Source organism: Calypte anna, chromosome 5 (genome assembly GCF_003957555.1).
Source record: "Calypte anna isolate BGI_N300 chromosome 5, bCalAnn1_v1.p, whole genome shotgun sequence".
NCBI lineage: Eukaryota > Metazoa > Chordata > Aves > Apodiformes > Trochilidae > Calypte > Calypte anna.
The window spans coordinates 16,195,998-16,218,763 of record NC_044250.1 but is presented as its reverse complement, the minus strand read 5'-3'; the positions used below and the strand labels follow the sequence as shown (position 1 = coordinate 16,218,763).

At 50.1% G+C, this 22,766-nt stretch overlaps 2 protein-coding genes across 2 annotated transcripts in view; both read left to right on the top strand.

The window, feature by feature from the left end:
- Positions 1–497, top strand: part of PNPLA2 (patatin like phospholipase domain containing 2) — a 31,309-nt gene extending 30,812 nt beyond the window's left edge. Inside the window, exon 10 of the mRNA XM_030450946.1 lies at positions 140–497. The gene's annotated coding sequence lies outside the window, so the exon portion shown is untranslated. The remainder of the gene's footprint in view (positions 1–139) is intronic.
- Positions 498–691: 194 nt separating this feature from the next.
- CRACR2B (calcium release activated channel regulator 2B) overlaps positions 692–22,766 on the top strand; it is a 47,297-nt gene continuing 25,222 nt past the window's right edge. The window contains exons 1-6 of the mRNA XM_030451553.1: positions 692–755; positions 1,297–1,469; positions 1,625–1,770; positions 18,608–18,869; positions 20,686–20,797; positions 20,873–21,041. Coding sequence (XP_030307413.1) covers positions 692–755; positions 1,297–1,469; positions 1,625–1,770; positions 18,608–18,869; positions 20,686–20,797; positions 20,873–21,041 — 926 coding nt within the window. The remainder of the gene's footprint in view (positions 756–1,296; positions 1,470–1,624; positions 1,771–18,607; positions 18,870–20,685; positions 20,798–20,872; positions 21,042–22,766) is intronic.

Sequence of the window (22,766 nt, the reverse complement as noted above, 5' to 3'; positions counted from 1 at the left end):
TGAGTGGGTGTGTGTCCCACCTTTATTGGCCCCCTGGTCTTGCTCATGCCCAATAGGGGCCTGTCCTAACCAGGCACAGGTGGACTCACACCCACTCTTTGACAACTCGAGGCACCTGGTTTGTCTTGTTTCTCTACAGGTCCCAATCACAAGAAATGTTAGAAATAGAACTTTGAAATAAAACCCAGGGTTTCCTCTTGAAACACCAGCTCTGGGAGCTCACTCTGCTGCTGTAACCTGAAGCACCCGTGGAGATCCTGTGGTAGTTACTGGTGTCACAGTAGCTGCTAGACCAGCAGTAGTATCCTCAAGTCATGTATTTACACAGCAATGTCACTAAATAGTGTTCACAGTCACTTTAAAAGTTCAGTATTAAATCGTTAAATGCTTTTTGCCCACCTATTTCTTTTTTTTTTTCCTAATTGTTGCTGGAGAAAATGTAACTATTTATTTTGGCAGAAATATACCTTCTAATAAAAACTTTCTCACTCTACTTACCTGGCTGTGGTAGGTGGCTTTATTAAATATCTTTTTTTAATGCACTGGATGATCTGGGTTTGTTTTGCTGGCCCCTGTCCAGCTCGTCCTGCTCCAAATGCTCTCAGGTTAAACATGCCTGGGATGAACGAGGCATTGATCTAGGCTTGAAAAATGATGCAACTTGGCCCAGTTCTGACTTCCTTAAGGCAAAATGCCCCACATTGTGTTAGTGTCTGTTTCACTGGGACTTCTGGGCAGGCCCTGGTTTCCAGGAGGTATTAAACAGCATCTTGTGGGAACTGCAGGTGCCTGTGAAAGGATTAGTGAAAAAATTACTCACGAATCTGAAACTTTTCCAATTCAGGAGTGTATCCTGGGGAAACTGAACCTTTCCTCTTCTGTCTCCATTTTCCAGTTGGTGCAGAAGCTGTCTCTGGGTGTTGTGTGCCCGTGATGTCCCGGGACACCAGGCAGCCCTGGAAACTGCCCTGGAGCCACTGGTACTGCCAGCTGGGATCCCAGGGACAGGGAAAACAACCCCTGGGACAGGGAAACAACCCCCAGGGACAGGGAAAACAACCCCAGGGACAGGGAAACAACCCCCAGGGACAGGGAAAACATCACCCAGGACAGGGAAACAACCCCCAGGACAGGGAAAACAATCCCCAGGGACAGGGAAACAACCCCTGGGACAGGGAAACAACCCCCAGGACAGGGAAACAACCCCTGGGACAGGGAAATCAACCCCCAGGGACTGGGGTTGGCACTGCGGGTGTAGGGAAAGTGCTGCAGGGTTTGGGTCCATTCTCTCCGCAGCCTCGGACACCAGTGAGGTTCGGGAGACTTCGTTCTGTGCCGGGCCGGTACCGGTGCTGCCAGGAGCTGCAGCTGATGAAGATTTTTCACCTCCAAAGTCAGAACTCCCCGAGTTGCTCCCGATAGTCGCTGAAGTTGAGCTTCCTATCCCAACCCGACCCAGGTACCGGGCGGTACCTGCGGCTCCGAGCGGGACCGGGCGGGCAAAGCCCACCCGCGGGTTCCGCATCTTCTGGGGCCGGGGGGAAGGGGCTGGGGTTCGGGGGCTGCTGCTGATCCGAGGGCTGGGAGGAGGGGAAGGGGATGAAGGGGAAGACCCGTCCCGGAGCCCCGGGCCATCCCTGGGCCATTCCCCGGCCCGCCCGCACCCCGCTCATTTCCGGGTCGGTTCCGCCTCCAGCGCTCCCGGCTGCTCCGCTGGGCCGGCCCGGGCACTGCCGGTACCGGTGTCTCGTCTTCCCGTGGTCGGATCGGGTAAGTGGAGGGAGGGGGCTTGCGGGCCGGGTCCCCCCGACGTTTTGTGGGGCAGAACCCGAGGCGGGGACCCGTCCCGAGAGGTGTCGGGGAGCGGCTGCCCCGGGAAAGGGCTCTGGGGGCTCCTGGGGGGCTTCCCCCCACCCTGACTGCCCTGCAGCTGTGAGGAGAGGGGAGCAGCGGGGGCCCGGGGGGGTCTCTGCTCGCTGCGGCGGTGCCGAGGGACGCAGCTGCCTCGTTCGGAGCTGCCGGGGGTCCCTGGTTGGGGGAGGATTCATGGATGGATGGATGGGTGGGTGGGTGGGTGAGTGAGTGGGGAGGGTCCACGTTCGGCCCCGAGGTGTGGCCGTGGGGCTGGGAGAGCTGCCCCGGGGGGCTGGGGGGCTCTGTGCCTTCTGCCTGCTCCCCTTGTAATGCTCTGAAGGCTCCTTTGAGATACGGTCCTGGGGCTCTGGTCTTACGTGCAGGACCTGGAGAACTTTTATTTTCACTCTCTCCACACCCCCCACCAGCACCCTCCCGGTATTTTCTGTCCAGGGAATGTCCTTCTTGCCAGGATCCAGGTACAGGTGACACAGTGAAGGTGCCACGGGGCCCTGTGGCAGCTGCACTGCTGCTGCTTCTCCTTTGGAAGGAAAAACCCCAGAGCTCTCCCTCTCCTAGGACTGCAGCCTCTTTCTCTTTAACATCCTATGTGCATGGGATGCACTTCAGTGAACTTGTGTTTTGACCTCAGGTCCTTCCTGCAGGGACTTCCTGAAAGCAGCCGAGGGGAAAAGAGGCCACTGCTCCCCAGGCTCAGGAACAGGCAGGCAGCCTCTGCTCAGGAATGTCCCCAGGAGGCAGGATAATCCAGACACATCTTGCTGGTTCAGATGTCACCTATGGAGTTCTGGATTATCCTGATAAGGATGATGGCTTTTGTGCAGCTCTGTGGGAGCTGGCAATTTATATAGCTTTACCTTACCCAGCTCCAGGGGCAATGTCATCTTTTTTCCACGTTCTAGAGCTGTGTTTATTTCTGAGGATCAGATAAGCAGATATATATAGATTTCATATATATATATATAGGTCCTTTTTAGATCAGACATAATCAGTCCAGTCTCTCCTTTCACCTCCCAAGTCAGGTGGTCCAGAGCAGGTTCTAAGAAACTGCAGTGGGCTGGAGTAGAGAAATCCTCCCTTTGCCAGAGCATCCTCTTGCACAGAGACTCATGTGAGGCTGGAGTTATAAAATGGTGTCACAGCTCTCCAAAGGTTCCTTGCTGGGCAATGTTCTTGTTCTTCAGAGCATCACTCTTCTCCCAGTCTCTATGCTGTGACAAACTAAAGTTTTCTGATTGGAAAGTCTGCTTTTCTGTTTTGTCCCCACTAAATAGGAAGATTTTTCACACCCCCCCAACATGTCTGATGCATTTAATGAACCCAGACCCCCACCATCTCCTGAGCTGAAGATTGGATGGCAAAGGAGGACTCCACGTGCAGCACACAGACAGTGCCAGGGGGCTTCTGTTACTTGTGACTTGCCAGGCAGCCTCAAAAATAAACTAATGGGATGAGGCTAATTGGCTGGAACATAAATGATCCATGCACAGCTCCATGCAGAGTGTTCCTCATGGTCAGAGAGCTCTGGGGACATTGATCCTGATGTGCAATAACCTAGGTTTAGTTCCCACAATATCCAGCCCACATATTACTGTCCAGATCTCTTCGATTTTATAAGGCTGCTCTGGGGACTGAATCTCCCACTGCTCCTTCCCTGCTTGCAGGAGCTCCTCTCACATTTAAAGGCAAGAAATTGCAGCTGTAGGAAATGTGCCACCTTCTAATGAGGAGAGCAGCATCTTCTCTGCTCCTGCCTGAACTCTTTGCTTGCTGTCCATCTAAAGCCTCCCTGGGGAATACTTGGGTTTGATGTGAAATCTGAATCTTGAATTATCCATTTTGTCTCATCAAAAGAGAAGAATTGGCAACAATTACTAGCAAGGCTCTCTGCCTCTCTGTATCCTTTGAGGTGTGGCTGGCTCAGCCTGAAAGGGAGATGCTGTTGGAGTTCTAAGTACCACCCAGTATTTTTCTCACTGTTTTTTCCCCCATCCTACATCCTAAAGCTTCAATTTCTTGGTGTGCACCAGGAAGGATTTGCCTGTGCATGGACCTAAATGCACATTGGTTAAAAAGCCCACAGAGCTCCCCACTCCTGTTACTGCAACCCAAGCAAAGAGCCAGCAGTGTGCCCAGGTGGCCAAGAAGGCCAATGGCATCCTGGGCTGGCTCAGGAACAGCGTGGCCAGCAGGTCCACGGAAGGGATTCTGCCCCTGTGCTCAGCTCTGGGGAGGCCACAGCTTGAGTCCTGTGTCCAGTTCTGGGCCCCTCAGCCCCTCAGGAAGGAGCTTGAGGTGCTGGAGCAGGTCCAGAGAAGAGCAAGGAGGCTGTGAAGGGATCCAGCAGAATTGCTGTGAGGAAGGGCTGAGGGAGCTGGGGGTGTTGAGGCTGGAGAAGAGGAGGCTCAGGGGAGACCTCATCACTCTCTCCAACTCCCTGAAAGGAGGTTGGAGCCAGGGGGGGGTCGGGCTCTGCTCCCAGGCAACTCTCAGCAAGACAAGAGGGCAGGGTCTCAAGTTGTGCCAGGGGAGGTTTAGGTTGGAGATGAGAAAGAATTTCTTTCTGGAGAGGGTGATCAGGCATTGGAATGGGCTGCCCAGGGAAGTAGTGGATTCTCCGTGTCTGGAGATCTTTCCAAAGAGCCTGGATGTGGCACTGAGTGCCATGGGCTGGGAACCACGGGGGGAGTGGAGCAAGGGTTGGACTTGGGGATCTCTGAGGTCTCTTCCAACCCAGCCCATTCTATGATTCTGTGATTTTCCTAAGCAAACCTGACCCCTGTGGCTGTGCAGGGAGCACTGAGCTGGGTTCCCTGAGCATTCCCTGAGTGTTTTCTGCTGTGGCAAGGAGCACGAGGTATTCAAAATGTGTTCAAAAGTTTTGCCAGCCTTAAGTTTCTAATAACCATCAGCCAGACATTAAAAAAAACCCAAACAAAAACCAAACAAAACGTGCCATGGGATGACATGAGTGTTGTTTCTTTTTAAAAGTTCTGTCCATAATGTGCTTTCTCCTGCTGATTTCTGATTGTTTTGGAGATCTCTGTGTCTCTGTTAGCTCTCAGGAATGTCTGAATCTCAGTATTTTGCTTGACTCCAGACCTAGGAGCCCCAAATGGAGTAACAAAGACTGTGAGCTTTGGGAGAGAAAGAAGCTAAAGCCCAGGTTAGTGGCTTTGTGGTTGTGTATGGGTTCTGGTCCTGCAAATGAAGCCTGGGCCCTGCTGAGCTCTGCTGCACTTTGCTTGTGTTGCAGTAACAGGAGTGGGGAGCTCTGTGGGGTTTTTAACCAAGTGTTTTTCTCTTAACTATGTGTCACAGGGCACTAAAGCAGAACTTCTGCTCTTGGGAACTGTGACTTTAATTGTTGGTTTGTTTTAGAGGGCACCTTGCTCTGGAAGGGTAGAGTGCTCTCCTCTGGTTGGAAAACTGGAGGAAAAACTGTCAGGTTAAGGAGATGGAGAGCAAAGAGGTTTTAGCATCCCTGCTTTCCATCTAGTGATGTGTGCTGCCGTTAATTTAGGAGAGATGTCATCTTCAGGAGGAGCTGCCACCCCTCCTTTTGTAGTTTCAGCTTCTGGACAAGACTCCATCTCACTTTTCTGCCCCAGTTCATGGCCCCTTCTGAATGGAATGGGCTGCTGAAGGAGGTTTGAGGATCACCTACACCTGAAAGCCTGGCAGGAAGGGTTTGGGTTCTTGTAAGAATGGCAGGAGACCTCTCAAAGTGTAAGTGGGAGCCCTGAGCCTCCTGACATCTCCTGTGATTGATGGTTCTGTGGTGTCTGGGTAAGGGGCTGCCCCAGCTTGTGGTGCTGGGAAGATCCTGGAGGATGCAGAAATGTCACTGATGAGAGCAGGTTTCATGGGCTGAGGGGACCTGCACTTCTGAGGGGATGAGAATGAGTAAGGGGAGTCCCTTAAAACCCCTTCTGCTGAGTTTTGAAGGAATTAGGCTTCAGCATGGGTGCTGAGTGAAAGCTAAAGCAGTGCCCTTCAAAGAAAGGCTTCAAAGCGAAGGCTTCAAAAACGTCTAAGCTGTTGTAGCTGTGCAATCAAGGTGTTGGTATCTAAAGCTGTTTATGGCTTCCTATCTCAAGATAGGAGGCAGGATCTCTCCCAGAGAGGAACAAGCAGGATATCTTTAGGAGGAGCAGGACTGGCAGCTCTGTGGTGTTAAAAATGAAATCATGGAATGTCTGAAAATGCCATTTATCCTGTGGAAAACAGACTTTCTGGGACAAATCCAGGTATGTCTGGGCATAGCTAGGTGAGTCCAGGCTCTAGGAAAAGAGGGTTGGAAGCAGAGTGCAGGTGAGCTGGAAGCAGCAGGAGCTTGGGAGAGGTGTGGGGAGGCACAGCCAGGGAAACCTGATGGCTCTCCCTGTCCCAGCAGCTGGGACATCTCCATCTCATGCCCCAAACCAGCTCTGATTAAGAGCAGTGCTTTTGTCTGCCTCAGTTTGCCCTCTGTGAAATGAAAGGATTAAACGAAGCTGATCTCCAGCTGGCAGGTCAGGCTGTAGGTGAGCAGCAGGCTGGGTGTGGAAGTCTTCTCTGTGGACAAGTGGGTTTATTTCCTGCAAAATAAATCAGGTTTATTTATTACTGCTGTGCCTGGGGCAGGTTTGTTGCAGCTGAGGTGGAGGTGGGATGAGATGTTCTTGCTTTCCCCATAGGTGTTGGGGCAGATGCTGAGTTGTTCCTGGGGTGGGACAGAGCAGAACCATCCTGCTCTGATCCTCAAGCTCCTGCCTAGCTGCCCCCCCTCTGCTGAGCTTTGCCCAAGAAGGAAGCTGAGAGCCACATTGCTTGGATAAGATAAGGTGTGAGCAAATCAGCTCGGCAGGTGTGCCCAGAGGCAGCTCCAGGGGACAGCAGGCACTGCAGGAAAGCTGGGGAGCTGTTTCAGAATGTCAAGACTTGATGCTGGAGCTCCAAAGGGGGAGGTTGGTGCCCCCCCGAGGGACAGGGAGAGCACAGGGCTTGAGGGGGGAGTGTGGAGGAACAGCCAGGCAGGAACCCAGAAAATCTGCTGTGTGGACATGGGTGCTGGTGGTCTGGGGGTGATGTTCCCCCAGGAGCAGCTCCATCTCTGAGCAGGGCTGGGTGGGTGCCCTGGGGTGCAGCCTCCCCCTTCACCTCCCAGGGGTCCCAAATCCAGAGGGTCCCATTGTCCTGAATTGTGCCCTTCTGTCTGAGATCTCTAATAATTTAGATTTACTGGAGGCAAAGAAATGTCATATGTGGATTCCCCCCTTGAAAAAAGGGCATGCTGCTTCCACTGGGTGCTTTGGTGCTGCCTGTCCTCCTCCTCCTCACCCTCCTTGCCTCTTCAAGGAGTTTCCAAGATCTCTGAGCTCTGCCTTTCCTCCCTCCCAGACACATATCCAGGAGAACAACCCTCTGCCCAAACACAGAGGCACAAACTCCTTTGATTTAAGGTGTTTCCCGTGGCACAAAAAGAGTTTCTTGCTCCCCATGCAAATCTGGTTGCTCAGCTGAAGCTGCTGAATGCAAATGGGCCAGAGAGCAGTGGGGGCTTTATGTAAAGCAGGGATGGGAAGAGCTCAGGAGCTTGGAGAGCAGAGCAGAGCAGCAGAGGTTTGTGCTGGGGAGAGATCAGCACTGCTCTAGCTGCTTCCCAGCCCCTTCCTGCACCTGGGACACTAGGCAAGGGGATTATTTCAGGTATCAAGGAAATAAGTGCTTGTGGAAGTGGAATAACTCAGGAATTACTAAGGATGGGTATGTGGGGGTTGTTGGGTTATTCTCTCCCTTTTTTTCCTTTCCACCTCCGTGCTGCATCCACCTGCAGGATCAGAGCTGGCTGGGGTTTGGTGACTCAACTTTATTCAATATTTGGGTCCCTTTGCTCTGCTCAGGTTGTGCAAACAACATTCAGCCTCTGAGCGTGGCTGAGAGCTCCTGCTATTGCCCTGCATGTGGGGAGCTGTAATGATTAAGCATTGGCTTAATCCAACTTGATCTGAAAATCCCCTTCTCTGAACAATAAATGCTCTGTGGGGGGTGGTATTCAAGTGTCTTGACTAAACCCCAACCATTTTTGGCATGGGTGGATGAAGGCTTTTTCTTTTCAGCATGTACCACTGAACACACAGGATGTGCAGGGGGGTGAATTAGCATTACTATGGGAACTGCAACATTTTGGATTTCCATACCATAATCCATGTACTGCTAAGAATTCATTAATGGGGCTCCAAAATGCTGGGGTTTTTGTGATTTGTTTTTTTTTTGTGTGTGTGTTTGATAAGCTCTTTTGTTCTGGTCAGTGCTAAGAGGAGCTTTATAAAGGGACCCCAGGAGGAGAATAGGGACAGGGCTGGCTGTAGGGTACACAGAGCAGTTTGCTCCCTTTTCTCTCCTGTTCCAGCAGCATCCCAGGCAAGACCATGGCTCAGGGTTAAGCATCACCTCTGCAGCAGCAGCAGTAAACAAGATGGTGAGTAAAACCTCCTGCTGCAGAGAATAAACCCACTTGCTGTGGGTTTATTTGGGTTTGTTAGCCTCGGCTACACATCTGGAGCCTGCCCTAAGGGATGTGTGGTCCTGGGGCTGAGTCTGAGGAGGGAGTGAGGAGGAGGAGGAATGGAGCAGGGATCATTCTGCTGGAGCACAAAGCCCTGCCCAGCAGCTTGGAGGAGCTCATTGGTCCCATTAAACCTGGATTAAAGCCAAGTGTGACAGTTTTGGTGTTCTTCATGTCCACTTTTTAGCCCTGGTTTGAAATAACCATTTTTGGGGGATGGCCAAGTCTTTGCTTTTGCTTCCTGCAGGTGCCAGGATGGGGCTATTTGAGCTCCTCTGTTTGCAGGTAGATGAGGGGTGTCCCAGGGGAAGAGTGGGCTTTTCTTCCCTGGTGGAAGAGTGGGTTTTGGTCCCTGCAGAGGCTGAGCTTGCTGGCTGCTCACTTGCATGCCAAAGCTTGTTTGCTGGGCAAATATGTTTCCTTGAGGGCTGACACAAAGAGGCATTTGGAGTGGGAGCAAAAGGGACAAAACTCTGCCAGGGGGTGAAGAACCAGCCTGCCAGGGTCTCAACATGTTCTTGGGTTTTTTTTTTTTGGTCAGCTTTCAAGAAGTCCTCATGCCTAAGTGGTGAGAGCTGACCCAGCTGAGGGCAGCCTGGTGCTGCCTGGCAGCCCTGGGACTGCCAAATTCCCAGCAGCATCTCCAGTGTTCTCCTGCCATGGGTTTGGGTGGTTTTCCTTCCTTTCAGTGGTGCTGTGGGACAGAGGGGTGAAAATTCCAGTGGCAAGCTGGAGGGTGGCATCCCCAGCTGCTTTAGTAAGAAAGTCCTGGAGTGTTTTTTGGAAGGGTGCTCCTTAGGGTGTCACCTTGTGCTTTACCTTTCCCTTTTCCTAAGCTCTCTGCACTTCTCCTTGTGAAAAAAAATTCCAGCTCTGTAAAAGTGGGATTAAACTTGAGGCAGGATTCACAGGGGTGGTTTCCAGCCCTTGCTCCAAGTGGATGTGAGGTGGGCAGCAAGCTACCTCCAAGCACAGTGAGGACTTTTCCAGGGAAAGTATGGGATGAGGGATGATGCCATATGGATGTAAGGCTGGGTTACAAGGAAGAAAGGTTTCTTACCACTTATTGCCCTCTTGCCTAAGGCAGCTCAGAAACAGAGCCCTTTGGGTGAGGCAGGATTACAAGGAATTTTTTTTGTGAACTTAACTGTGCTGCTTTCTGAGCTGCTGGGTTGTAGCCTGTGTTGGGAAGAGGATGAGGTGCTCAGGATGAGATGCTGTGTAAAACACAGCTCTCAGCTTGGCCCTGCTCTGGTTCCCCATTTCCAGGGAAAGTTTTCATTCCCTGCTGCTTTCTGGTGTGGAATAAAGCCCAGGGAAAGGGTGGGATGCTGTCCCAGCACTGAGGCTTATGGGGACACCTCCAGAGAGGGAAAATGGGGTTGTGTAATAGGATTGGGGGGAGGGGGAAAAAAGTCTCTTCTGGGCAAGGAATTATCCAAGTAGGAGGAAGTCTGGAGGATTCTGTGAGTTGCTGTGTCTCAGCAGTTGATCCCTAGGAACTTTCTGTTCCAGCTTCCTGCTTTTGCTTTAAAGAAGCAGAGCAGGAATCATAGAATCCTAGAATGGGCTGGGTTGGAAGGGACCTCAGAGATCATCAAGTCCAACCCTTGATCCACTCCCCCCGTGGTTCCCAGCCCATGGCACTCAGTGCCACATCCAGGCTCTTTGGAAAGATCTCCAGACACGGAGAATCCACTACTTCCCTGGGCAGCCCATTCCAATGCCTGATCACCCTCTCCAGAAAGAAATTCTTTCTCATCTCCAACCTAAACCTCCCCTGGCACAACTTGAGACCCTTTGTGCCCTCTTGTCTTGCTGAGAGTTGCCTGGGAGCAGAGCCCGACCCCCCCCTGGCTCCAGCCTCCTTTCAGGGAGTTGCAGAGAGTGATGAGGTCTCCCCTGAGCCTCCTCTTCTCCAGCCTCAACACCCCCAGCTCCCTCAGCCCTTCCTCACAGGAATTCTGCTGGATCCCTTCACAGCCTCCTTGCTCTTCTCTGGACCTGCTCCAGCACCTCAATCTCCTTCCTGAGGGGCTGAGGGGCCCAGAACTGGACACAGGACTCAAGCTGTGGCCTCACCAGAGCTGAGCACAGGGGCAGAATCCCTTCCTTGGAGGGCAGTGGCATTGTACATCACTGCAGAGAACCATTGTTATTCCCCTGTTGGAAGAGGGATTGTGTATGAATTTTTTTTTCCCAAGAGCTCGAAATGCTCAATTAACAGGTGGGTAATAGTTAGATTTGGGTTACCCAATGTTTTTGCAAGTGTTGAACTGAAGAAACTTCCTTTCAGTTCTGGTGGGGTTCTGTGGGTTGTTTAACTTATCCCAGTAGCTCATTGATTTGGGAAAGCTGATATAGGGTAATAGCTGCAATGGGAACATTTCCAAAAGTTAAGAGGGGAAATTACATGCTTAGGATAGGTGGGATTGTGGTGGTGTGTTCTGAAATGGATGTCTTGAGCTGGTTAGATTAAAAACTAAGGAATTTCTGCTTCACTTTGAGAAGACTTTGACATTTTTCTTTTAAAAACATTTGTCAGGAAATTTCCCACTGTCTCTCATCACCTCCCCCTTCCATTTGCTGTAATTCTCCATCACTTTTGCTGCAGTGGCTTCCTGCCTCAGTGACTCTTTTTTTTTTTTTCAGAGAGGGGGATATTTCACCCTCCTTACCCAGAACAGTCACACAGCTGAATAAAAGCACCTCTCAAACAGCATCTGCTTCCAAATCCCATTCCTTACCTTGCTCTGAGCTCTGCAGGGAGCATCTCTCCTCTGGGTTTATTCTGCTCTCTGGAGGTGCAGCTCAGGCTTGTGGCTGCTCAAACACTTTCTGGTTTTCTGTCTTGGAGCCATATGAGGTTTTTAGTAGTTTGTTGTGGCTGTCCCCTCTGAATGAGAAAGGGAGAGGATGAGATTTTTTGCTATTTCCTATGAGATCCTGGAATTCTTGGACAATCACACCAATCCCTTGGTCTCCTTTAGAGGGGGGGTGTATTGACTCCCAGCATCCAAGTCTCTTCACCTGTGGTCCCCTTCAATGTTCTGACAGCCAAGCAGTGTCTGAGCTCAGCTTTCATCCTTTTCCAGGGCACAGAATGAGCTGGCTTTTCAGGAAAGATGCTCTGCATGCACCTCCTGAGCTCACAGAAATCTGTCCCCTGAATGCCCAGGTTAGGGGGGATGGCTGAGAGGGAACCAGGGGTCACCCAGCTGTGACACTGCCAGCTCTGTGAGGCAGGGAATGGGTTAACTGGGCTTCACCCAGCTGCCTGGGCTTTGTTTGGTGTTACAATAGCATTTGCAGAAGGTCAAACTTGCCCTGGCTTTCCATGCATTGCTCCAAACCCAATACATCACCAGCCACTGAGAGGCTTCTCTGGGGACTTGGGGTGTCCAGAAATCCTCCCTGTCCTCATTCCTCCTTCTTCATCTTTGCAAAACATTTTTACCCTTTAAATGCCTCTTGCAGACTCAGAGTGGCAAAGTAAAGCAGGGGGGAAGATCCCTGTGTTGGGCTCTCAAGAGGCTGAAGGTGAATTTTCTGGGATGAGGAAAAGGTGGTTGAACCTCATGTCGTCCCCCCCCTTGCAGTTGTACCCTCTGGATAAGAAGGCTTCAAGTGCTGCCTGGAATTTCCTGGCTCAGCTGGACAAGGAATCCCTCAGATCACACACATTCAGTCTGGAAAAGGAAGTTTCACCTCTGGAAGGGGTTTGGGTGCTCTGGTTTGAGACTTTACCTGTGCCAGGTGTGTGGTGACAGAGCTGTCTGAGGACAACAAAAGGCTCTGAGTTGTTGTTGGTAGGAGGTTGATTCCAAGATCCAGGATTCTGATCACCAAAGGGAAAGCTCTTGCCCCACTGCTGGGAACTCCCACTTCTGGGACAGGAGGTGAGATGGGAATTGTGATGGAGAAGTGACAGGACAACTTTGGAAGGCAAACTGGAGGCAGCAGTCAGTCCCTTCCTAATTTAGCATCCCAAGGCTGGGTGGCAGAGGGATCACCCTCCAAAGAGGGAAGCACTTGGGCTTCCTCCCTTACAGCAGAGCGAAAGGATGCTTAGAGAGAAGGGTGACTGAAACAGGGACTGCTGGATCAGTGTGCCTTGGTAAGAGCAGCTGAGGAGGGTTCCTGCTGAGCCCAGCCAAGGTCCATGGTGGCCATAGGTTCAGTTTCCTGCTGGAAATTCGTTTTTCTGGTGTTACCCAGGCAGCCAGAATCAGGGGACTCAAAGGGAGGTCTGGCTGGGGCTCAGCACCCAAGCTGCAGGTTTGGTGGCAGGGAGAGCGGTGGGATGAAGCTGCCCTTTGGCTGATGGATTAGCAGGTCCAGTTCTTAGCCCTGCCTTGGAGAAAATGCAGGAAATGCTGTGGGCATCCAACTCCATGCACTGAGGGTTGTTCCTGGTGCTGCTGCCTCTGGGGATGCTGAGGAGCAGCCAGGCTGAGCTCTGCAGATCCCTTGGTCTTACAGCATAACTGTGTAGAAGTATTTTCCCCAGTCCATTCTTCCGGCTGATTCTGGCTCAGAAAATGTTCAGCAAAATGGCTATTTTGTGGAGGAGTCCTTTGTGGATAAATTCTGGGAAGAAAAATCCAGGCAGTTGTGCAGGAGCACCTGTGACATCCTCACAATCTGTCTCAGTCAGTCCCATGTTTTAAAGGTTTGCAGAGTTTTGCCTCATTTTGATGGGCCACTGCTACCACCCAGCTTCAACTGAGGCTTTGGGATTCTTCAGGATGACAGTGACTGGGGACAGTTCTTTGCTATCTCTCCCATTCAGGAGTTGGTTACACTGACATTCCCACAACCCCAAAGTTTTTCTATTTGAAGTTTTGTGCACTCATCAGAACCTCTCCATTAGAACTCAGCAAATGGCTGTTTCTGGATAATTTTGCCTTTTAAGTACTTCAAGGCCACTGCCAGCTCTGCACCAGCACATCACTTAGGGAATGCCTCCTTTCAGGGTGAGTTTTCCATGCAGAACACCAACTCTGGTTGCATCCCTCAAGGCAGAGGAAAAGTTTTGTGTCCTGGTGGCTCTGCTGCTCCCAGGCTGGACAAGCAGCATTTCTCCTGATGTGTCCCAGGGGATGCTCACCGTGTCTCAGATGTTCCTGGGTGACATTTCAGCTGCTCAATAAGTGTGATGGGCAGGAACTCACCTCTGGTTCTTGTCTCTGCTCCAACCTCTGCACAAAAGTGGCTGAAAGGGCTGCTAAGGCAGGAGGGGACTGCCAGCCATGCTCAGTTAAACACAGTGAGAAGCTGCCCTGGGTTTATGTCCTTTTCTGTAAAAACTACTTAAAGAGCTTTTAATGCCATTTAATGCCATTAAAGGGCTTTTAAATCTGGAGCTTGTCCTTCTCATGGGTTGTTCCTGCCTGCCACCCCATCCCTTGGGGAAGAGGAGCAGAAGGCAGCAGGGATCTCCTTTGCCTGGGCTCCCTGTTCTCAGTGTTCACTTTGGTTTAAAAATGATCCAGATGATAAAATGCCAAGTTCTCTGCCTTCTCCCCTTTTCCCACACCTGGGCTGGCAAAGAAAGTTTTCCTCCTGCCTCCCTGTCCTTCCAGCAGAGCACAAAACCTGCTTGGCATCACCCACCTGCAGCCTCACCTAGCATCAGTAAAGCTCTCCTCTCTCTTTACAGCTGGAATATCCTCTCTTAATTATTTTCTTGAGCTGGTTGTCCTCTTGGCAGCCACTCTGTGTGGTGTGGCATTAACAGCAATGGCAGCAGTGGGAAACTTGATTCTGCTCAGTGCCTTTTTCTTCTTGGAGCAGTGAATGATGTTTACTTAGTGACTCCTGGCTAACCATGTCCTTTGTGGATGTGCAGCCTGACCTCCAGCCTAGGGAAATATGATTATAATTAATATAATATAATATTATAATACATTATAATGTGTTCTTCTTGCAGCCAAAGGTTGCAACACTTCTGTTCCTTCTGTTCCATATCAGAGTAATCCTTATGTTAGGTTATATTGTATGCAGTGTTCTGATCTGGATTTAAATAAAAAAAAAAGTTTCAGGAAAGCTGTAACCCTTTACAGAGTGAAGGAATTTGTAAGAATTAGTTGGTTTAAAATTAGCTATTTTTCATGTCTTATTGTAGGTGTGCTCTTTATTTTCTGAAAAATCTGCTTTGTGCTGGTGGTGTTGACAGATCCAAGCTGATAAACTGCTTGTGAAAAAGATGTTTGGATTGGGTTCTTAATTGCACGTTCAGCCCAAATAGCATTAGAGTTAAAACTGGTGCTTTCTGCTCCCCAAGCCAAACAACCTGGCAAAGCCCTAACCCCAGGTCTCAGGAGTGGTCCCAGTGCTTTGCTGTGACCCTGCCACTGGTGTGGGTTGTGATGGGAATCCCTGGGAATGGCACCTGGGGGAGATCCAGGGGTCGTGGGATGCCTGGGGGAAAGAATTTTGTTTTGATGGGTGCTGGGTAGCTGCCTGCTGAAGACTCCTTGCTGATGGATCTTGGCTCAGGTTGCTGCTTTCTGGGGTTGTTGAACAGGGAGGCATCAGGGAGTGCAGTTTGGAGAAATCTGTTTGTTCCCCTCCTGAAATAAAAAAGGAGAATTGTTCCCAGGCTCAGGTTGCTTGCAGGTAGGAGCACAGAGGCTGCATCAGTTTCTCCAAGTTTGTTGGGTTTTTTTGGGCAAAGATAAGTTGGTGATGATCCATCAGGTGGTAGTGAACCTCTGAAGAGCTTGAGTGGGGGAAATGGTGAATTCCAGCTGAGCACTTTTTTTTTTAAGGTTTTTTTCAGAAAACCTTCAGGTTTTCTTTCTTAAGGTTTTCTCTGTAGTTCCTGGCATCAGCATCCCTGTTGGAGCCTTCCAGCTGTGTTGCAACATGGGGCAGCTCAGGGCTGTCCTGCTGGGCTGATCTGCCCAGTAAACAACACAGAGGCTCCTGGATTCATTCCTGGATTCATTCCTGGATTCATTCCTGGATTCATTCCTGGATCCATTCCTGGATCCATTCCTGTTTCCTTAAAGAGATACAAGCAAGCACAGGCAGTTAAAAGAGTGAAGTGCAGCTCTAGATATTACACCTGAGTTCAGGTTTTTGCCTGGATGGGTTTTCTTAGTTTTTTTTAAAGAAAAGAAACCTTGCAAAGCAATTGATGTTCTGATTTTGCAGTGTATTTATTTTTTTCCTTTGTCATTTCCTTCAGGAACCCAACAACCATCCAAACAGCACTTGTGGGGCTGAGATCTGCCTCCCCTGCTTTTGTGTGGTGCTGGTGCCCTTCCAGGGAGCTGGAGGGGATGAAGAGCTCCTCAGTCAAAGCTTCTGGGGTAGAAGGCAGAGAATGGGGGGGTTGGAAGGGACCTTAAAGCTCCTCATGGACAGGGACACCTCCCACCCAGCTGAGTTACTCCGAGCTCCATCCAACCTGACCCTGCACATGTCCATGGATGGGGCAGCCCCAGCATCCCTGGGCAGCTCCATCAGGGCTGGGGTTTATTTTGCTCACTGGGCTCTCCCTCATTTGCTGCTTTGTTCCTCTGCAAGTGAAATCTCCCCAGTGATCCCCTCTGGCTTCAAACAGATTGAAGAGGAGATTCTGCACTCTGAACATTGAGCAGGCTGCTGGGTCTCTTACATGGGAGTGAAATCCTTCCAGGCTCTGAAGCTCTGAATTACAAGGTTTTTAGCTCAGGCAGTGTATGGGAGCTGCTGGGCTCCTGCTCAGATGAGATGATGCTAGAGGCAGACATGGAATGGGTTCATTTTCAGCTTGCTAATAGGTCTGAGAGAGACCAGAACATCCTTATATCAGCTTTGGTTTGCTGCAGCAGAGCAGGGGAAGCATCTGCATGGACTGCTCTGGCTTTTGGAATAGAAGCAATGAAGCTCTTAACAAGAAAGTAAGATCTTTACAGCTGAAGGAAGATCTTTATATTTTTACATCTTTACATCTCCAGGCAGCTAGAGGGGTGTTTCAGAAAACTTACATTATGCATCTGCACCTTTTCATGTTCTGGCTGCTTTCTGCAGTCCTGGTGTGGCTCTTGCTTTGGACTCCTCCTGGGTTTCCTCTCCTGCTGCCCTCTGCCCTTGCTGGGACAGGGAATTCCTTTCCCAAAGGGCTGGAAAAAGCTTCCCCAGGTGTCCTGTGGCTGTCACTGTCATTGTCATTTGTCAGGGGTGGCTGAGCCCCCAGTGTAATCACCCCTAAGATGACAGCAGATTTCTGTGTCTCTGTTTCAAGGCCAGCTCTGCAGCTTTTACTTGAATGTGCAAAGTCAGCTGGGGCTCTTTCCAGTTTTACTTTAATATTTATTTTTACTTTAATATTTATTTTTACTTTAATATTTTTACTTTACTGTTAGGTCTGTCCTACAAACACAGCCTTGCCATCAGCACAAGCTGCTTGTCCAGCTCATGGACAGACTCAGCTCTTAGTCCCCAGGTTTTGCTGTGTTGTCTCCATAACACACACACAACCAAGAAAAAAAAAACAACAACCCAAAAAAACTTGGTAAAAAGATTTGTTTGAGAAAGTGCAGGTAGCAAAGGTACCCCCCTGATTTCTTCCTTCCTTTCCTCTGCAGTATGAGTTCCCCTTCTGTGTCCAGGGATGTCTCCTTACCTAGAAATACACCACAGTACCCATTTATAGGTAGTTTTCTGCAGAGTTTCCAATAAGTATCCTCTCAAGTAACACTAAATGGAGGTGCCCTGGAAAAAAACACTGATTGGAAAGGGAGGGTGAAGTGTTCTGCTTGTTCTCTGGAGCAGAACCACCCCCTGGCTCCTGAAGCAGCAGGAACAAATGGAGGTAAATAGCTCTGTGTGCTTTCCCTGTTGTGTCAGCTTCATGTGACATCTTTCCTGCTCTTTCTCCTCCCATTGTACCAAGAGTGCAAACAGAATTAATGGCTTTGTTATCATGGCACCTGTACAGACCTGGCTTTTGATTTCTTGGGGATTAAAGGCAGAACCACACCAAAGCCCTCTTTGTCCTGCAATCTGCTCTCAGCAGTGCAGAGCTCACATCTGCAGGAGGAATCTAAAGCAATCAGAGCAGCAAGGCTTAAAAAATGTGGTGGTGTTGCTGAAGACAGAGAGAGGCACTGGAGCGGGGTCTTGGCATCAGGAGATTAAGGTGGGTTGGGTAGGGATGTATGGAATGGATCTGGACAGTCACAGGGCTGCTCTAGAAGGGGTGCTCTCAGTCCCAGCTATTTTCTCAGTTCTAAGTAATGGGAATTATTTTCTTTGGCCTTCAAAATGTCTCCATATCCATGTGGTTTCCTTCCTATAAAGGTGAAAGTTTCAGATTAAAATTCTGTTTGGCAGCTTAAATGCTCTCAAAACAGAGGCTGGGAGGCAAGAGGGGCAGGATTGACCAACTCACTCAGCTTTTCCCAGTGCTGGAGTTGTCTGATCTTTTTTCTTTTATTTTATTTTTTATTTATTTTATTTTTATTTTTGTGATGTACTAACCTGAAAGGAGAGGGAGTTACTACCTGGGAAGCCTTTAGAAGAAAATGTCAGGCATGAAAAGGCAGCCAGGGGAGCTGGTTGGCAGGGGGCTGGAGGAGACATCCCTTCTTCATCCCTCTGTCACTTGCAGAAGTTTTCATCCTCTCTGCCTTCATCCTGCTCTGGGTTCTTGCAGTTATGGTGCAGGTTTCAGATTCAAAGGTGGTGCAGAAAAGCAAGAGAAGGAAAAGCATGTTATTCCCAGGGGAGCCAAGACCAGGAGGAAGCATCCTGCCCAGGGCATCCAGGGGGCTGTGCAGGAGCTGGGAACTGGCCACACTTGCAGTTTGGAGCCCTCTGTCTGAGCTGATGTGAGACTGTCCCTGTGCTCCTGCATGCTGAATATTCCATTCCTATCCTCTGATCTGTGCTGCACCCATCCCCTGGCCCCGGGCTTTCAGCAGCAGAGAACTCCTCCAGCCCTGGAGCTGGAGAATTGTCCAACAGCATCACAGCTCCAGGGTCTGGATCCCATCTCAGGAAGGTTTGGTTGTGTCCCTGTTGTGTCCCTCTGACACAAACTTGTCACACTGCCTGGTTTTTGCCCCCAGCAGGAAGGAAGGGATGCTGAGTGCTGTTCTTTCAGGCTGAGAAGGTCCCTGACCAGATGTGTGGGGTGGAAGTGGAGGGTTGCATTTGACTGGAGTTTCTCTGTTTCCTACCCCACAGCTCTTCTGTTTGCCCCTGCCCTGGGGGAAAAAGCTTTGAGAGGATGGAGAAGCAGAGGGGAGCACTCGTGGGATGCATCCACTGGGAAGGAGGAGAGGAAGGGGAGGAGGAGGAGGAGGAGGAGGTGGCTCCTGGTGCTTCTCCCTCCTGCCAAGGGAGCCAAGTGGAAGCTGTGCAGGTGGAGATGCTTGAGAAGGCAAGGGAGCTCTTCCAGCTGTGTGACAAGGATGAGAAAGGTTTTATCACCAAGGTGGACATGCAGGTGAGGGGAAAACCATCTTTCTCCTTTCCTGGGAAGAGATGGAAAGGGGGTGCATGGCAGAAGAGGGGAGGATGGGGAATGGCTTTGCTTTTGGCAAGCTTGTGTGTGCACAGGTCAGATTCCTGGTAGCCAAACTCTGCCAGAGAAAAGAAAGAGAAATCACAAGATTTTCTCTAAGGAAGAGAAATCACAAAAGGGTCTTGGACCTCCAGGGAATTCCTGGAGAAAGTGGGGCTGCAATTCCAAATTCTTAAGGAATGCATAAAATAAAAATAAATCACAACAATTCCTCCAAACATCAATCATGCAGTGGATGGCAAGTCTGGGGATAAAAAAGTCTCCGGTGTAATTAAAAAAAAGCCACAAACCAACCAACCAACCAACACCAAAACCCCCCGAAAAACCTGACACTCAAAAAACCAGTCTGAAATGAAGAAAATCCACCAACATCTGAACAAAAACACCACCAAAAAAGCTGTATAACTTAATCTCAATCTTAGCTAATGCCTCATCTCGATACCTCACCTGAGGCCTGACCTGTAACTTTACTCTAGAATAATGCAGCTTGCTGGTTTCTGTTAAGAAATGATTTTTTAACCAGAATTTCTGTAGTTCTTAGAGTTCTCAGTGTTTATCAGGAAGGTTGTATGTGGGTTGCCTTTCCTCTCTCTGTCTATAATTAACACTTGGCAGGTTCATGCTGGTTTAATCATTGACTCACTTCGGTTTGGGTTTTGTGGTGCCTAATTTTATGCAGTGATAAATCCTTATTAATCCTTTATCTAAAGCTGGGTGTTCAGCAGACAGTGATGTGGGTTTGGGCTGCACCTCTTGTTATTCGGGTGCCCCTTCACACAGGTGCATTATGAGGGGAAATCCCTCTGCTCCTTGTCTGTGTTTGTTGTGGGAATGTGGTCCCAGGAGGCAGAAGATGGAAGGGGACTCTGGGTTGTGGGATGAGGAACACTTTGTTTGGGATCTGCATGGTTTCAGGCAGGAGCTGGGAGCTGGATGCAGGCACCCATGGGTCTGTGTCCCTCTCTGGCCCAAGAGATGGGGTTGGTACCTGAGGGGGTTGGTACCTGCAGGGGGGTAGCTGGGGAGCAAGATCTTGGCAGCAGGGTGGATGGAGAGAGAGGCACTGGAGAGTGGTCTTGGCATCAGGAAATTAAGGTGGGTTGGTTAGGGATGTGTGGAATGGATCTGGACAGTCACAGGGCTGCTCTAGAAGGGGTGCTCTCAGTCCCAGCCTTTTTCTCAGTCACTTGTAAGTAATGGGAATTATTTTCTTTGGCCTTTGAAATGTCTCCGTGTGGTTTCCTTCCTATAAAGGTGAAAGTTTCAGATTAAAGTTCTGTTTGGCAGCTTAAACAGAGGCTGGGAGGCAAGAGGGGATTGGTAGGTGGAGTAGATGGGGTTGGTACCTGCTGTGTGGGGCTGTCAGGGGGGTAGCTGGGGAGCAAGATGTCTTGAGCAGGATGGATGGAGGCAGGCAGGGAGCTGAAGGCAGCAGCTCTGAATTAGGGGAGGAACTGAACTAAGCTGAGCTCCCCCCAAACACAACACCCTGAACATCCATCCCTCTGTGCAGCTCTGCCTGAATCATCCATCCGTGGGAGGTGTGTGGAGTGGTGAATTTCGGGTTGTTGGGCTGGGGATGGTGTTGAAGGTCCCTTCCAACCAAGGACATTCAGTGGGTGCCATCCCCCAGCTGTGCTGGCAGTGCTGGAGGAGCAGATTGCTGTGGGGCACAGCTGAGGATGGGAGGGAGGGCTGGAGTCATGGCTTAATTTTCTTCATTCTTTTGTCTCTGTAGAGGCTCCAGACTGAGCTCCCCTTAACCCTTGAGCAGCTGGAAGCAGTTTTTGACAGTCTGGAACAGGACAATAATGGATACCTGACACCTGTGGAGTTCAGCATGGGGCTAGGTAAGGACTGCAGGCAGCTTCTCCTGGAGCTAAGTGACATCCAGTTAGACTTTATTTTCCTTTTCCTTCCACCAGGAAAGTTAATAGGGATTGAACTGTGTCCAGAGGCCGGGAGAATGGATGGCTCCAGCCATGAGGAGACCTTTGAGTCAGGCTGGGCAGATGACCTGGACCCAGCAGATGATGAAGAGAAACGATTCTGTGCCATGCTGGAGCAGCTTGGAACAGCCCACATGTTTGAAGAGTAAGTAGGGGAGCTGCATTGCTGTTCTTCTGCCCTGTTTTCATCTTGCAATGCCAAAAACTCCAAAGTGCCATCAAAGCCCAAAGAGGTGAACTGAGCTTTGAGCTTTCTGAAGCACAGCTTGGCCTTTCTGCCCTCCTCTCTTGGGTTTTCATCTTGGGTGAGTGAAGTCTGGAGTGAAGTTTTCTGATCAGCCTCCAATTACCTTTTTGTAGTGGTGCAGTGCTTTTGGTGGAGTGTTGTGCTTTTTGCAAAGACTTTCCCAAATTAGAGTTGATAGCTCTGAAGTGTGGTGGTGTGGGAGCCCTTCTGCATGCAGCAAATAAAAAAAAATTGTCAGAGTTTAACACTGTCCTGGCAATTAAACCCAATAACAGCTGATCACTCTCTATTAATCTCTCTCCTCCCTGATAAAGAAAGTTCAAAACCAGATTGGACAAACAAATGGACAACAGGCTCATAAATGTTTGTTTAAAAGGAGGAACAGTCAGGGATGTGGCCTCTAACATCCCTAGGCCAGGGACCAGAGAGATTATGGGGGTCTGAGGGGAAGGGATCAGATTTAGGTATTGTCAGGGTTTAACACTGCCCTGGCAATTAAACCCAATAACAGCTGCTCTGTCTCTATGAATCCCCCTCCCCTCCCTGATAAAGGAAGGAGAGAGAATAAGGGAGAGAGACTGATGGGTTGGAAACTGAACTACACAGCTTTAATGAAACAGGAATGATAAATAGGAAAAATGACTAAATCTATACAAATATACAGGAAAATGGATCCCAGGTTCCTCCCTCTCTCCCCCAATAACTCTCCCATCCCCACTGAGGCTGCAGGGCAGCCCTGGGACAGTCCAGGCTGGAATCCTGGGGTCAGCAGCAGTTGGGAGCTGGAGGCAGGAACACAGAGATTCAGGCTGGGATGGATCAGGAGCACAGGCAGAGGAAGGGATGGAATCCTCCCAGGATGCTGAAGGAAACAGGGAAGGGGTGAAGGAAGGGAAGCAGGAAAGGCAGGAAGGGCAGGAAGCTGGAAGCTGGCTTGAGCCTGGTGATCCCTGAGATTTCTCCTGAGTCTGAGGTGTATGGGATGGAATCCTCTGTTTGGTCAGTTCTGGCATCTCTCTTGTCCCTTCCTCCCCAAAGGAGGCTGCAGGTGGGACCTCTTTATTCCTCCTGGAGGGTAAAATGTTCCTCAGAGCTGAGCAGTGTCCTTGGCTCTGCACACCAGGCTCTGGCTGGAACTCTAACCATGGAGTGGGATCAGTCCTAGAAGCAGACACTGTCTGAGAAACTTGCTGTGAATTTCAGCAAGTGCAGCTGCTTACAAGAGACTGAGCTGAAAGCAAAAGGACAAGACAGAAAATCCCCTTTATCCTGGCCCAAACCAGGACAGAAGTGTCTGAGGGTCAGACAAGGCAAGGAGGGCAGCTGTGCTGTCTCTTCCAAAATGCTGGGCGACTGCCCAAATATCTTCAGCAGTCTGAGTTCCAGGAGTGTCTGTGCAAGGTCTGGGCTCCAGGGGCTCTTTGGGACTGAGCTGATCTCTAAGAGGTTCAGGTGGGCAGGAGATGCTCACCTGAGCCTGGGCATTTGGTGTCAGTGCCCTTGTCCCAGTAGTGTCTCCTGGTCCCAGTGCCATCCAGCCAGTTCTTTAAGTCCTTTCCATTGTGCATGACTGCTTCTTACTGGTGCACATCCTCTGGGGCTGGGATGCCCAGCACCCCTTTT